The following is a 16,625-nucleotide window of genomic DNA, read 5'->3' as shown; positions in this document are numbered from 1 at the left end:
GCTATATCATCACTCTCTAGGTTATTTGTATTATTATTTATATTTTCATAAAATATTTTAAAACACTCAAGAATACCTTTAATATCTGTTCTTTCTTTTTTATTATTGATATGTGTTATCATTTCTTTATTAAGCTGCGGTGGTGCAGCGGTAGCGTTGTTGCCTCACAGCAAGAGGTTCTCCCATTCGATTCTCGGCGGAAGCACCTTCTGTGTGGAGTCTGCATGTCCTCCCCATGGTCGAGTGGCATTCGAAAGACATGCGTAGAATGGGTGTGCCTTTGTAGAAGGTTGGGCGTCGAGCTGGCACCTCGGCACCCATAAAAAAATCTACTGCCAATCATTAGCTGACCGGAGTTCCGCTGTGGCAACCCCTAATCGGGAAAAGCCAAAAGAAGAACAAACGAACATATGTGTTATAATTTCTTTGATATTATTTAGTTTATTCATTTTCTTTTATCTAAGAGCAGGTTAATGCAAGCTTTAAGGGTTTACTGAATATGCTTGAAGTTTAATTTTTTCCAGGTTTATTGGAATTTTATGATTTAAAATTTCAACATATTTTGTATTTAAGTTTTAAAATTTAGACAGACTGGTAAGGTAATTTGGTTTTAGATTTCATTTTAGTGTGTCTGTTTTGGCCTGTATTGTATTCAATTATTTGTCTCATTTGTTTGTTTTAAGAATATACCAGCTTGTAACTCTTTCATTTAAGAAAACCTTTAGTGAATCCCATAGGACAATGTCAGATACTTTATCATTCATGTTTATTTCTAGAAAATTTTTGATCTCTTTAACATACCAAATCCTTGAATCCTTTTATTTTAATAATGTATGCTGGTAATCTCTTGTGATGTGTTAAATTGTCAGTTTTTAAAATAATATTAAAGACTGTAGCATTATGGTCCAATAATGGACATTAAACTATTGAAAATTCTCTGATATGTGATAACAGATTATTTGAGACAAAAAATTATCAGTATTTGTTTGTGTTCCATATCTATATGAATAATGGGTTAATTGAAGTGAGTTTGCTTTGCTTAGCTCATATATATATATATATATATATATATATATATATATATATATATATATAGGACTATTGAATGAAAGTTCAGTAGTCCAAATCCACAATCTCCAGAACACACTTTAACGAAAGCGCTTTCACCGAAAAAGCACTTTCGTTAAAGTTTGTTAAAAAATACATTACATTTACATTTTTGCAGGGGGACAAGCCCCCCCTGCACCCCACACCCCCCTCCTTTAATATTCTCACTCTGAGGTCACACTCCAGTGGGGAAAGGGAATTTTCCGTTATCCCCACTGTAGTGCGATCTCCGCAACAAGCATACTTACGTGAAAGTGCTTCTTCAATGAAAAGCACTTTTGCGCAAGTATTCCCGGCCGAAACTGTTTCGGTGATGTTGCCATTTGGGGATCCGTATGGATCCCATATATATATATATATATATATATATATATATATATATATATATATATATGTATATCCTTTAAATTCATTAGATTTACAAAATTTGTTAAGTGTTTGAGAGAAGATGTGATTCTTAGCTTTCTATCTGCAGTGGAATCTTTGTCCGATAAAATACAATTAAATCACCGTACATTATGACTTCACCTTTCATGTAATAGGCTATAGTATCTAAGTAATTTTTTGCATCTTTAGCTCCAACCCCTGGAATCCAATAAGAGTTCACCAGTTTATATAGTTTTCCATTCCACTCAATTATAATAATGCTTAACATACCATTTTTATCAACATAAGTATGTTTTACTTTAGACATTACTGGTGAGTTCTTCCATAAAATGAGGGTACCTGTTCTTTTAGCTCAAAATCCAGAACCTGCTAAATCCAAATAATTCTTTAATGAAAGTTTATTACATCTTTATTAAGTAAATGTGTTTCCTGTAGAAATACTATTTGAGCTTTATGTAATTGCAAGTATTTGAACTGATTTCCCCTCTTTACTGGATTATTCAAGCCATTAGTATTAATAGGTTTATGTCTTTCGGCTTTTCCCGGTTAGGGGTCGCCACAGCGGAACTCCGGTCCGCTAATGATTGGCAGTAGAGTTTTTACGTGCTGGCTTGCCGGGCCTAATGCACAACCTTCAACGAAGGAACGCCCATTCATGCATGTCACCACACAGAAGACGCTTTAACTGAGAATCGAACGGGCAACATCTGTGAGGCGACAACGCTACCGCAGCACCACCACCGCAGTATTAATATTAATAGGTATGGATTTAAAATCAGACATTTATATATGAGAGAAAAAAAATTATAATGAAATCATGTTTATGTACAGAACTTATTATATACTTTATATATTTCAATATGAAGTCTTCAGCTATAGACAATACTTTTAAAACAAATAAAAAATTACCTAACATTATAACCCTAAAACATTCTACCATGGAATAGCATATTTCTTTTCTGTTAAAAAAGATGAACAAGCTACCTCTCAAACTCTCCATTAGACTAAAAACACTTAGTTCATGCTTCTGATTCGTATTAATATGTATCATATTTTTAGTGTGCATCATCTTAAAAAAGCCTGTCAGTGAGTTATTATGAATAAGAAAAGTTAAACAGGTGTTCAGAATCATTATTATAAGTTGACCAAACTGAATATCTCTACAATCCTCTTTCCCTGTACCTCACATTATCTCACTTGGCTACTATATGGAGGAAGTCAGTTGTTATTTTCATATTTATTAATTTATAGGTCAAATGATTTTATTTATTTTTTTTTCTATTTTATTTACTGTGTATAAAGTTGTTTATAGGATCATAAGTTCAAAAATTAGTACCAAGCTAACTGTCCTTGTTGGCCATTCCAAACCCAGCTAATTACTCCATATGAGAATCAAACCCTGCACATTGTGCCTATAAGGTGTTCAACTTTACCACTATGCTTACCTCCAACCCTTGTAGACATATTTATATTCTTTAAACATATACATATTTACTGTTATAATCTCTTTCTATTTCTGTTTGTATAGTATATTTTGTACTGCTACTATATTCCTTGGTTTTATATTTTAGCTTTAAACTAGTGCAGAGTGTCATATAATATAACATTTAATTTACCATTATATATTTGATACTCTTTAATCTAGTACTACTGTTAGAATCATTCTATTTTTTTCCTAAAATGACATGTTTGATAGTATCTGAACAAACATCTGAAAAATCTTCCCTTTTAAGATTCAAACTTTCCATAATAAATTATTCTGAGATATTAAGTTTTGTTATCATTGAAAATAGACAATAACAGAAAAACATAATCCTAATCTTTTTTATCAGAAGTATCATTCCCTACATTAGTATATAAACAATCCTTTTGGTATACTGCAAGCATTCAGAAGTATTTAGTAACTGACAGTGGTTTAGAATGCAATTCACTGTTTTTTTTGCTTATTATCTAAAAAGTATTCATTAACCCGCGGTGGTGGTGCTGCAGTAGCGTTGTCACCTCACAGTAAGATGCTGTCCGGTTCGATTCTCAGCTAGAGCGTCTTCTGCATGGAGACATGCGTGAATGGGCATACCTTCGTTGAAGGTTGTACGTCAGGGCTGGTAACTCGGCACGTAAAAATCAACTACCAATCATTAGCGGACCGGAGTTCCGCTGTGGCGACCCCTAACCTGGAAAAGCTGAAAGACACAAACAAATCTAACAAGTATTCATTAACATCTTAGCATATGATTCAAAATATTATGGTTATTTACTTTCAGACAAGAAGAAGTAACCTGGACTGTTCTTAAAATTTTCAGAACTCCCACAGCAACACAAATGTGCTCATGACTCTAATTAAGCTGCTTTAAGCTGGTCCCCATGACAAGGGCTTGCAATGGAACAGTTTATCAGCTACAATTCACACAAGACCATTAACGAGTGAATCCAAACCACCTTTACATTATACATCAATCCCTCAAATCCATCCAAACCACTAAAAAAACCCTCACACACATCCAAACCACTAAAAAAAACACAAAAACATTTCAAAGTATGTTAACCTGTAAAAAGCTATTATATTTAAAGAAATAACATTTAATGATTCAGCAAGCACTATTTATATGACATGTTTAGTATAAAGCAGACTGTCATTTTTTTAAAGGAGACATAGCATCTAAACTTGTGATAAAAGAATGACAATTATGTGTGATCCAGGTTTAACTTGTAAAAGTGTGAATGTTACTCTAATTATTTGATAACATTCCAATAATAACTTTTATATATTTAAGAAACTATATTTTTTGTATTTTGTTTATATCATAGCATAATTTTCCTGCATGTCAAGTATACTGTCAGTAGCAAACATTCAGAACTATGTAATAACTGACAGTGGTTTAGAATGCAATTCACTGTCTTTTGCTTATTATCTAACTTATATTCTTTAACATCTTAGCATTTGATTCAAAATATTATGAATATTTATTTTTCGACAGGAAGAAGTAGCCTTGGCAGTTCTTAGAATTTTCAGAACTCCTGCAGCATTACAAAGGTGCTCATGACTCTTAAGCTGTTTCAAGCTCGTTTTTATAAGGGCTTGAAAATAAACAATCCATCAGTTACAATTCACACAAAAATGCTCGCAAGTCAATCCCTTAAACCACCAAAAAAAACCCCAACAAAAACCATCTCAAAGTATCCCAATCACTAAAAAGCCATTGCTGTCAAAGAAATAACATTCAGTGGTTCAGCAAGCACTATTTGTATGGGATGTTTAATGTAAAGTAGACTGCCATTTTTAAAGGAGACATAGCATGTAAACTTGCAATAAAAGAAAAATAGTTATGTGCGATCCAGGTTTAACTTGTAAAAGTTTGAATGTTACTTTAATTTTAACATCATTCCAATAGTAACTTTTATGTATGTAAAAAGCTATATTTTTATAGTTTGTTTATAACGTAGCATGTTTTTCCTGGGTGCTATTGCATGTCAAGTATACTGTCAGTAGCACACTACCGGACCATTTTAAGAACCCAGAATTTAACTTAACATGCCTCTTTAGTGTCATTTGTTGCATCTTGTAGTATATTTAATAGTACATTAATCAACTATGCCAAGATATCAGGAAGTCTGCCACCTAACATAAGTTTCATCATAATAATGATTAACTTTTAATAAAATGAATAGTTTAACCTTTTAAACTTGAAATGAAAGTAAGTGGCTTTAATTTCATATATGGCTAAAACAGTCAAACTCCAACATTTAAAAAGGGAACTAGTAACCATTTGAAGTAGAGAAATAAATAAATAAATTACTTTGTAAAAAATAATATTCAGCCTGTTCTTAAGTATTCAAGCAGTTCTTTAAATTAATAAGAATTCATAACCATGAAATACATTGATTTTAATTTTTCCTTCAGCTTTACTTTTATCTTTTATTAACCAACCATCTTTTGTTACATTTCTCTTCTTTTTTCTAGGATTTTGTTTTTTTCTATAAAGTCCATTGCATCTTCCAATGTGTTAAAAATCTTCTTTCCTTCTGGAAGGTGAAGCCTTATTTTTTCTGGATACAAGATTTGTGCTTTAATATTATTTTTCTTTAAGCTTTTAACAAGTGGCACACATGCTTTTCCCTTTGACATCACTAATGTTGAGTAGTCATAGTCAAATTGTATAGTATTTTCTTTAATTTTAACTGCATAATTAGTCCATACAGTTTTTAAGAATAAATCCTTATCTTGACATGACTAAAATCTTACAATCACTGATCTTGGTGAAGGTTTTTTTTTTAAGATGAGTTAGAAATTGATCTATGTGCCTTTTCAATGCCAAAGGAAACAGCTTCAGGCAGGTTCAAAGTTTTAGCAGCCAAGTATTAAGAAATTAAATCATCCTGTCTCCCACTTCTTTTTCTGGAATCCCATAAATCCTGATGTTATTCCTTCTAGATCTGTTCTTTCCGTCTTCTGTTTTTTCCCCAGAATAAGTTGTTTCATAAGAAATTCAGTGTTATTCTCATTTTCAAGTAATCTTCCATCTAAATCAGATAGTGCCTTGTCTGTACTCAAGATCTGTGATGGTTGTTGTTTAAGAGATTTACTCAGCACTTCAACTTGTTTTTTACATTCCCTCTTTAAAATTGTCCATGTTGCTTTCTAATTTATCTGTCTTTACAGCTAACTCACTGATGTTACTTAGTACAGCTTTGTCATTTTTCATAGTACTGTCCTGTACACTGAGCGTACAGTGGCTAATTCTGAGACAATTAGTTCTTTCTAGTTTTCTTGACAGGTAAAAGCAATTAAAAGGGTTTCAAACATGTTATTTTGTAGTAAATCTTTTAGTAGATGTTCAACTATAAATCCATCAAGTTTTGAAATGTTCTATATGAGTTTTTAATAAAAATCCTGTCAAAGAGTGCAGTTAACTGCTCACCATCTTGGCCAACCCCCAGTGGCAATTTCTGGGTAATTGCAGCTACACTATCTGGCACTGCACAGCTTTTAAAGGTTTTGGTGCACTTCCAGATGTCTTGCTGCTGAATCAGTGTTGGCTCGTGCATGCACAATTCAGCACAAAAAGCAATGTATTCTCAGAAGTTTGTTTTGAATACAATTAGCGAAAAACTAGTCCTAATGAAATTTATGTGATATATGTTGCTGTCTTTCTGTTTCTAACAGTTGTACCACGTACAACACTTTTGACCCTTTCATGAAAGAATGAATAGAATCAAGAATCTGAATGCAAATTTGCTGCTATTGCATTGGTTGTCCTGCAAAATCTTTTGTTCATGTTTTACATTGACTGCTGCAATTTATATGTACTTTCCACTGTTTAGAAGTTGCTCTAAGGTTCCCATTTAAAAGTGACTGTAGTTGTTGATAAAGATATGGTTATGCATATTTAGTAGCATGCCTTAAAAATCATATATTAATGATATTGATCCCTGCTGCAGTATCCTTCAGTATATGTTTTTTTGTAGGCAGTTTTGAAATTAACTAGTACATTTCAGCTTGGATTTCCAGTGACTGTAATTCCAAAGAATAGTTTGTGGAGCAGTATAGTTTCAGCTGTTTTTTTTTCTTGAGCTTGAGAGTATATCTGCATTTATTTGTTAATGGTATCCCTTGATGTTTATATAACAAAAACAACCATGAAAAAAACTCAAACCTTTTATTCAAATAAATTGATTCATCCAGTAAGCGCTTTCATCTAAATAAGACTTCATCAGACTGAATGAACTACACACACAGGGCAACTATATATATATATATATATATATATATATATATATATATATATATATATACATACATACATACATACATACATATTAGATAATCACATTATTTACATCCATTAAATTTCTTTTTAAATTAATGTTAAGGTTCTCCTTATTCTTTAGTCCTGGTGGATTGCTGGCATCCAGTCTCAACTGCCAGCAGTATGACCTCCAATCCAAATTGTCCTCAGTATCAAATCTAGTCATAAAATCTGGAACCTGATGTAAAACTAAAAACTTCAGTGAACCTTTATATTTAGTAGAAAAATAATGTTTGCCCCATGCATTATTAATGTCTTCTTTTTCTATGGCATACAAATGTTCTTGAATTCTACAAAACAACTCTTTTTGTTCTGCCCACATAATAGGCAGAACATGCAGTGCAAACTGACAAATAAACAACAAACTTTGATTTGCAAGTATAAAAACCATTAAAATATTTCCATTATTAATCATTAAACCACATACATCTGTTTTTAATAGTTACAAAACTTGCAGTCAGAACACTTGAACATTCCTATTTTAACTGATTTAACATTTCTACAATGTCTTAAATTGAATTCAGCTTGAAACATATTTTTTAAACTCTTTCCCCTTTTATTCACAAATGTGAGAACCGCTCCCACTACCTCTTTTATTTTGGAAAACTAATTAAAAATGTCCAATTTCCCTTGATAATTTTCTTAATTTGTTTTGCTTCTACAGAGTATTGTAAAAGCATTCCCATTTTATAACTACCAGGGGTTTTCACTTTATATTTAGTTAAGCTATTTTTTTCTCATCATAAACGTCTTCAAATTTTTATTTAATTCTGTCTGGATAGCCTGTAGTTGCAAACTTACAGCATAAAGAGCTTGCTTCTTTCAAAATCACTTCCTCTTTATCTGTCAGGTTGCGCAACCTTTTTAACTGCCCTTTAACAATATTATTTTTGGTACCTATAGGATACATACTGTTATATTCTAAATATGTATGACTTTGTACATCTTTTTTTAAAAACTTTTGTCTAATTTATTTCCATCTTTAAAAACTTCAATATCTAAAAATTGTATACTCTTAAGATCATAATTTGATGTAAACTTTAAAAATTCAGAAACAGAATTGACATAATTAATAAAAGCTAACAAACTGTCCATATTTCCTCTCAAAATCATAAAGAGATCATCAATAAAACTCCCAAAATAAAATATATTACAATAAAAATCACATTTCCTAATGAATTTCTTCTCCCATGCTATCATAAAAACATTGGCGTAGCTGGGGGCCATAGTTGTTCCCCTAGCCACACCATTTATCTGCTGGAAGAAAGAACCATTGAACTCAAAAAAAGTGTAAGCTAAAATAATGTCAAACATAATCAATAGTACTAACTCTTCGGAAAAGTGCTTGAAAGCCAACACTTCGATTCTCACATAATCCATACCAATATAATTTGGTATTACTGTATATAAAGATTGTAAGTCCATAGTGACCACGTAATCTGACTTTAACACTTCTATTTCTTTAATAATATTCATAAAAGTGAAAGTATCATGAATAAATGATTCACTCTTCTCCACTACTTTTTGAAAATATTTATCTTCAAATACAGCCATAGTTTCCATTTTACTCCCTTCACTAGCAACAACTGATCTGAAGGGAGGATCTTCTAATGATTTATGTATTTTGAGCAGACTGAACAATTTACTAATTTTCAGGTTCATATTTGTAAGATAATATGCAACTTTATTTTCGATTCTCCCCTCGCATAACCATTCATTGATAAGTGAATCTTTAAATCTATATGCATTTTCTATATAAAAAACTTACTTCTTTATAATATTTAATATCAATTAATATATCATTCATCATATCAGTATAGTAATATTTGCTTAAAACTACTAAAGCATTCCCTTTATCTGCTTTCATAATTAAAATACTGGCATCATTCTTTAACTTTTTCAATGCCTCATTCTCTTCTTTGGTTAGATTATAAAACTTATTCCTTGATGTTCTTCATATGGGTCACTGCTACAGTAACCTAAGCTATATGGGTTATATCCTACTAAGGATATAACAGCTGTATACCTTTCAAAGGTTCAGGGCACCTTCCAAGTGGCCAAACCATCAGACAGCTTGAGCTGAGCTTATTAAAAAGACAGGTATGGGTGCCAAGCTCTTCGAATTTTTCTTGCTGTTGAAGAAAGCACTCCTCTGCGGGCTTTCAAAGACTGATAATTGGCTTATTCAGTTCCTTTGCTGGGCAGGTAAGTTCCCTCTGAGGAAAAGCCTTCTACATTAAAAAAAAAAGTTTTATTGTACTTTGCTGTTTTGAGAAGTTATTTTAAGCCAGGAGCTTGTTTAAATAGACTGTCATAAGACTTATTTGCACTTTAAAAGACTAAATGTTGATCAGTTTTGCTGCGTGTTTTTCCCTGAGAAAGTTTGCCACGAGAGTAGGCTAGCAATTTGCCTCAGCCACTGGTGGGTGATTTTGCTGTGGCCATAGCTTGCTCCTCACTTATCTTTTACCCTGGATCCTTCTGGTGTTATCACCTACAGCCACTATGGACTGGGGGTTGGCCACATCCTTTGCAACTATTGGGGTCTAATTAGTGGGCAAGGGAGAGTTACTCTTGTCAGTCCTGGGAGAGGAAACAGGGAAGGCATTCCTGTTTAGTCAGAATGTTGTGCCTATCCCTGAGGAAGCTACTGTTGCCATTAATACTGTTAGCCCCATTTTTTTTGTCAAAAAGAAACAACTAAACAAGTATCTACTCCTCCTTACATTTTCTTAGACAGGAGTAGTTTAGTGGGTCTGGCTCAGGGTTTACTTTAGGCTATTGATCTTTCTTATAAGATGGTTTCTTGTAAAAGAAAGGATCCCTCTTTTCCTGAAGAGATTTAAGATTCTGTATCAGAACAGGAAGCTGACGGGAGGATAGATACATCATTTTCTCCTCAATTTTCTGATTCAGACTCAGAGGAGAGCTCAGTTTCTGATTCTCCCTACAAGGGTCTCTCATTCTCTGAGACTATTTCTAAAATGTGCCAGTGTTTTCAATGGGAGAACAGTGAGGTTTCTCATTCCCTCAGAAAATATTATAAACTGTTTCAGAAGGAATGTCTGGAATATTTCACCCATTCCCCCAGTTCTATGTGCTCTTGTGGATGTGTGTGTCTCTGCCTGCAGTTTTCCTGATAGTCAGTCTGCTGCTCCAAAAAAGGCAGATAGAATGTATAAAGTTCCTCACTCTTTTATGTTATGTTTTTATATACTCTTTCCAAACCTGACCCAGTAGCTATATCTTTAGTTAACCCTACTGCTGCTAAACTTTTGGTTACTTTTAGTCCTTCTCTTTATGACAATGATGAGAAGATTATTGATAAGTATGGGGAAAAAGCTTATGCTTCTGCAACTTTGATTTTTCAGAATTGTGAATTGTCAGGCTCATAAAAATATGAGGAATGTTTATCTGCAGTTTCTTCTTGTGAGGAAAATCTGCTTTAAGTAATGTAGTTTCATCCATTGTACAAGTCACAACTCATTGTTTACAGTATATGCATGACTCAGTTGATACTTTTTTCAGGGCTATAGCCACTGGTGCTGTTTTAAGGAGGTTTACCTGGCTGCAGTCTCAGACCCTCAAGGATGATATGAAAAATGAGATTTTAAATTCTCCTTTAGATAGAGATTTAGTTTTTGGTCCCACTGCTCTACAGGTTATCAAAAAGTGTGATGAAAGGAGAAAGTTGATACAGGAAATCTCTTAAGATCTTTTCCGTCCTCCTTTTAATTTCTAAGAGATTCCCTAAACCCTCATCCAGTTTTGGCAGAAGGCAAAATAAATAGTCTCAACAAAATGCTGGTAAACAGACGTTTAAGAAGAAATGGCAGGAGGGTTCCAAAACAAAATCAAGAAACCTCCTCAAAACCAAGGACAATGCAACAAGTCAGAATGACTCTTTAAGGGGCCTTGTTCCCCCTTCCCACCCTGGCAGTCCCTTTTCCCTTCCAGAAAGTCTGAATCTTCACTTGTCTCTTTGGCAACAAATAGCTTCAGACAAATAGGTCTGAAGATGCCAGTCGAAAAAAATCCATCCTTTCCAGGGCTAATTCCTCATCCACCAAACCAGCCTCTTTTATTCCCCCCTGTCCTTTAGCACATGATGTTCCAGGGAGTGATAGAACTTGGGATATATCTTCACAGCACAGTCTTATTTTACAGGCATCATACTTCCTGTCAGAGCAAAACTGTGTGGTAGACAAGCTGGGGAGGACAAGTCAGACCCCCACAAATGGAAGTTAGATCAGGGGGTCTTCCAAGATTTCATCCATTTGCAGGGAGTTCCTCAAGTACACATGTTTGCCTCCTTTCTAAACAATCAGCTGACAAGATTCTGCTCCAAGACTCCATGCAAGAAGGCCTGGAAGACAGATACCTTTTCCTTTCCTTGGACAGGAATGTTCCTGTATGCTTTTCCACTGATATCCAAGGTACTTCTGACAATCCAAAAGGAATCCCCTAAGAACATTTTGGTAACTCCCTTCGGGCTCAGGCAACAGTGGCTCTCCCTTCTTTTGCAAATGAACAGGAGCAATTACCACAAGCTTCCTCACAGAGTGGATCTATTCTCACAAGATCAGGGGTATTTGATACACCCTGACCACAATCATCTTCAGCTGACTGCGTGGATGATAGGGTCTTAATTCCCTTTAGGCACTTCTTTATTGTCAACATGCAGCAGGTACTAAAGGGGGCAAGAAGGCCTGCTACTAGAAAATCATATATTAGTAAATGGAAAAGGATTCCTTGTTGGTGCCAGCAACATAACCAACACCCATTCAGGATTAATTGTTCTCTGCTCTTGCAATATTTGTGCGAGTTACTTTCCAGTGGCCTTTCTTACTCCTCCTTCAGGGTTCATGTATCTGCCATATCTTCCCATGGATCCTCCTTTTTCAATGCATTCCCATTTCAAAATATCTTTGGGTTTGCATAAAAGGCCTCCAAGAAAACTGGTGGCCCTTCCTTAGGATCTTAAATTTGTGTTGGAAAAGCTAACACTTGTTCCATTTGCTTGACATGAGGTTCATGGCATGGAAAACTGTTTTACTGATTACTCTGTCCTCTGCAAGAAGATTATCTGAGTTGAAAGCTCTTATGGTGAATCAACCCTATCTCATTTTTCACAGAGACAGGGTTTCTTTGAGAACTAATCCTTCTTTTGTGCCTAAAGTGTTATATGAGTTTACTTTAAGCCAAACTATCCATCTCACTATTTTATTTCCTAAACCTAAAAATGAGAGAGAAAGGATACTCCATGCCTTGGATGTCCACAGACAACAAAGGTACTATCATAACAGAGCTAAATCTTTCCAGTCTTTGGATCATTTGTTAATTTTTTATTAAGGTGAGAAGGGACATGTGTCAAAACAGACTATTTTCAAATGGTGTTTCAGACAATTACCTTTTGTTATACTTACCGAACTATTCCAGACAGGGTCAAGGCCTTGGCTTCATTTATGGCTTTTTGGAAAAAAAATGGATTCTATAAGTATTTTAGAAGCAGCAACTTGGTCCTCTGTACATACATTTTGCATTGCATTATGAGCTTGATTCCTTCTCTAGGTTAGGGTAATCTAAGACTATTCTCCACAGGCTCCTGGACCCTACTTCTTCTACCTCCCAAATGTAGTAGGCTAAGGTAGTCTAACATATAGCTAAGGCTAAGGCTACTGCATCAGTGATCAATATGATGAACATAGTACACCCATGTAGGTAAACTTACCATAACAGTAAATGCTTGAATCATCACTGCTGTAGTAGCCACTCCCTCCCCATTCCCCTTGTTTATTGTTGTGCTCTTTATACCAGTGTGTGAATACTTATTTTTGTTGTTCCTAACATAGTCCTTTCAGGGCTCAGCCTCCCTTTTTTTGTTGGCATGGAAGCTTTGAAGGGCTTGGCACCATAATCTATCTTTTTAGCCAGCTCAGCTCAAACTGTGGTTTGGTGCATGTGGAAGATGCCCTGAAGCTTTGGAAGCTGCTTGGATGTTATATCCTTGGTGGGACATAACCCTTTTAGCTAATGCTACTGCAGCAATGATATACTTACACAGTTATACTTTCTTCTGGGTAGCACTGCAGCACCACATTGACTAATCCTCTGTTGTTTTCAGCATTGTATTTTAGTGTTTTTGTAAATTCTTTTGGTGATGGCACAGTCAGGCAGTGAGAAGGATTGTCACCACATAGCAAGACGTTCTGTGGTTTAATTCTTGGATGGGGAAACCTTCTGTATTTAGTTGGCATGTCTTCTCCATGCTTGCATGGATTTTCTACAGGTACGCTGTTTTCTTCCCTTCTAAATGACTTGCAGTAGGCAGACTGGTGACTCTAAATTGTCCCTGGGGAGGTGTGTGTGTGTGTGTGTGTGTGTGTGTGTGTGTGTGTGTGTGTGTGTGTGTGTGTGTGTGTGTGTGCGTGTGTGTGTGTGTGTGTGTGCGTGCGTGCGCACAAGTTATGTGGAAGAAATGCCTTGCAGTCTACTTCTATTTCTTGCTTGCCTAATGAGCTCTATGGATGGCAGTAGCTGTTCACAGCATTACTGTTTGAGTTGGATGCAGTTTATAAGCATGGATGCATGAAACTTCTTTCAGTAGTCCATTGCATCCATTTCTCTGCATGGTACTGGCACCTATCATCTACAAATGCCGTGTTCAACTGTAGCAGAAAAAGAGAAATGAGGGAGCTGACACAAACTTAGAAGTTATGTAGTCTCTGGCTCAGTAAAAGTTTCTTGAATGTCCAGTATGTTATAAGTTTACAGATCTTGAAAGGATGAGATAGTGGTGGACAAAATGGAGTGTTATTGGTACACATCTGATGTTTGTTCTTTACTCCTAGAAATTAATTTATCTGTGGAGCAAAGTTTAGCCAGGTAATACAGTAAAGGCCTGTTAAACATTTATTTCTTATTGTTGACAGGTTGACAGCCACGTAAGAAGAGATCCTTCAAGACTGTGGAAGCCTACAAAGGGATGGGAAGAGCGACTAAAAGTGCAAGGACCTGAAGGAGGCGGGCCATTGCTGTATATACCTCAGAGGTAGGAAACTGACTGACTGAATAAACAAGCTTTTCTTTGAAACATGCAGCCATTTATTAACCAGTACCCCTTCATTTTATTTTTACAGGGCTGTTCCATCATGGAGACAAGGACTATGATTGAATGTATTGTGAAGGGAAATCTCGGCAATGTACAGCTTATGTTTTTTATCCTGTTGAAATTAATTTTTTAAATTAATTTTAACAAATATATCTGCTTACCAAAAGAAGAGTCCTGAAGTGTTGAATCTTCATGTGGTTGTAAATGTTCAGCCCCCCTAAAGCTGTAATACTACTAAAAAACATGCTGTAGGAAGTAGCTGTAAAGCTTTTCTTTTGAATCTGTTAAACTCTTGTTTTCCGTTTTGATGGCCATTCATAATTTGATCAAGACTGATGATCAGTGTTTATTTTTTTACTTTATAGCATGAATTTATTGTGCGTTTGTTTATTCCTTACAGTGTTTTGTTGATAAATACACATGAATGGAAATTAATATGCATTTAGAACATAAACATTATCATCCTTTGTGTCCCACTCATTTCATAATTGCATTTTGCTGCAGTCTAGGAAGTTAGCAGTGACCCTGTGGTGTGGCAGTGTAACAACTTCTGGATTGCCATTTGTGCTTTCCCCACTTAAATGCATCCTAAGTTATGCTGTAATTGTTTATTTTAAATTTGCCAGGAACAGCTTGTATATATTTCATGTCTTGTGCTTTTTTTCCTTGGTTCTGATGATAATATAAACATAAACTTTGATAGTATATAGAAACCTCTGACCTACATTTTCTACCTATTTATTATTGCTGGAAAAGGTGCAAATCTGTGTTACTTTTCAGCTTAATTATTTCTACCATCCATAAGATTTGCCATACTTGTCACATGTATTCTTGAACTTCATCATCATTTACACAAATCTTACTCAAAAAAGCTGTTGTATACGTCCCTCAAACGCACGGTCTGTGTTTTTGGTGGCATGGTTACCCACATTGTTGTTGATTCAGTTACCCACCACTGGACCAGTAATCATGGAGTCTCAATCCTTATCACTGGCACTAGTGGAGGACGTACAGTGAGAGGATGACAGGGTACACACACAGCATTTCCAGATGCAGCTCTCTGCATCAAGTGCAATTTCCCTTAAGAGCACACAGAGATCACAGTCATTTCGGGGCTGGTTTCTCCCTCTTTCTCCAGATCCCCAGTAAGACTCCCCACTGACACAGCTATAGAGTTGAGATGTCAGCTGAGTGGCCAAGCCAAGACCTCCAGCAACCCTCTCTGTCCAACCAGTGCTTCATGTCCCTGTCCAAGTAGCTGACACATACACTGTGTGAGGTTTGATTTATACACACACACACACACACACACACACACACACACACACACACACACACACACACACACACCTGGGAAAGGCTATCACAGGTTTACTAGCTATGCCCCCTTTTGCCCAGACCATAATGTAGTTATTACTGCCACCAGCCAACTCCTTATCGGCTACTTTAAGGCCCTTAACAAAGGGTGTCCAGTCTTACTGTATAATGTTACTATTAATACAAATGGTATTTTGACCAAGACCAAAGCTATTAGGAGTGGCCTACACAGCGTCTTCATATACATATGCAAGTACTCTCAGAACTTAAATATCTCTACACAAATCAGCCACAATGAAAGGTTTAAATATATTTAATAATAAATAATAAAACAAGACAATACTGAATATATATCCACAGTGACATGAGAGTTAAAAATCAAAGGAAACATTTAAAATAACATTGCAGGACATTCTCGAATAAATAAAGAGAAATATCTAAACTTAGCTTCACTATATTCCTGACTGTATCTAAGAGAATTGTACTGTTCCCTAGCAACTTACTTACAGAGCAAAGCAGATGTGGTGAATGGATCTTCTAGTTGTTGTCAGGTCAAAGACAGAATACAGAATGCTGTGTCTCTCTAAGAGACCTCTCAAATTAATATCTCAAATACTACTGCTGGGCTAGCTTGCAGAATTACATAATTTCTTGTCATCTGACTTCTAGTCCCCAGGCCCAAAACAACCATTGATGGCAGCTGGTAACATTTAGCATCTACCTGTAAAAATACATAGACGGGCTTTTCCTCAGATCTTTGGCAGATGCTGGAAGTCATAAAACAATAAAACACTTCCAAGGCAATGCAGAAAGTTCCCTAGTTTTAGACATTGTGTCTCCTTGCTGCATTGAAACTGAAAGATATCATCTTTTATTGTTTAGCCATAAAGTAATTT

General features: G+C 35.3%; 1 protein-coding gene across 1 annotated transcript in view; it reads left to right on the top strand.

The window, feature by feature from the left end:
* Nucleotides 1-14,879, top strand: part of CCDC112 (coiled-coil domain containing 112) — a 1,199,833-nt gene extending 1,184,954 nt beyond the window's left edge. The window contains exons 9-10 of the mRNA XM_044059045.1: nt 14,234-14,352; nt 14,441-14,879. Of these exons, the coding sequence (XP_043914980.1) occupies nt 14,234-14,352; nt 14,441-14,471 (150 nt within the window). The 3' untranslated portion in view covers nt 14,472-14,879. The remainder of the gene's footprint in view (nt 1-14,233; nt 14,353-14,440) is intronic.
* The last annotated feature ends 1,746 nt before the right edge of the window (nt 14,880-16,625 follow it).

Source organism: Protopterus annectens, chromosome 17.part0 (assembly GCF_019279795.1).
Source record: "Protopterus annectens isolate FY-2018-M chromosome 17.part0, PAN1.0, whole genome shotgun sequence".
Classification (NCBI taxonomy): domain Eukaryota; kingdom Metazoa; phylum Chordata; order Ceratodontiformes; family Protopteridae; genus Protopterus; species Protopterus annectens.
The sequence above is the reverse complement of the archived record's forward strand: the minus strand, read 5'-3'. Positions and strand labels throughout refer to the sequence as shown.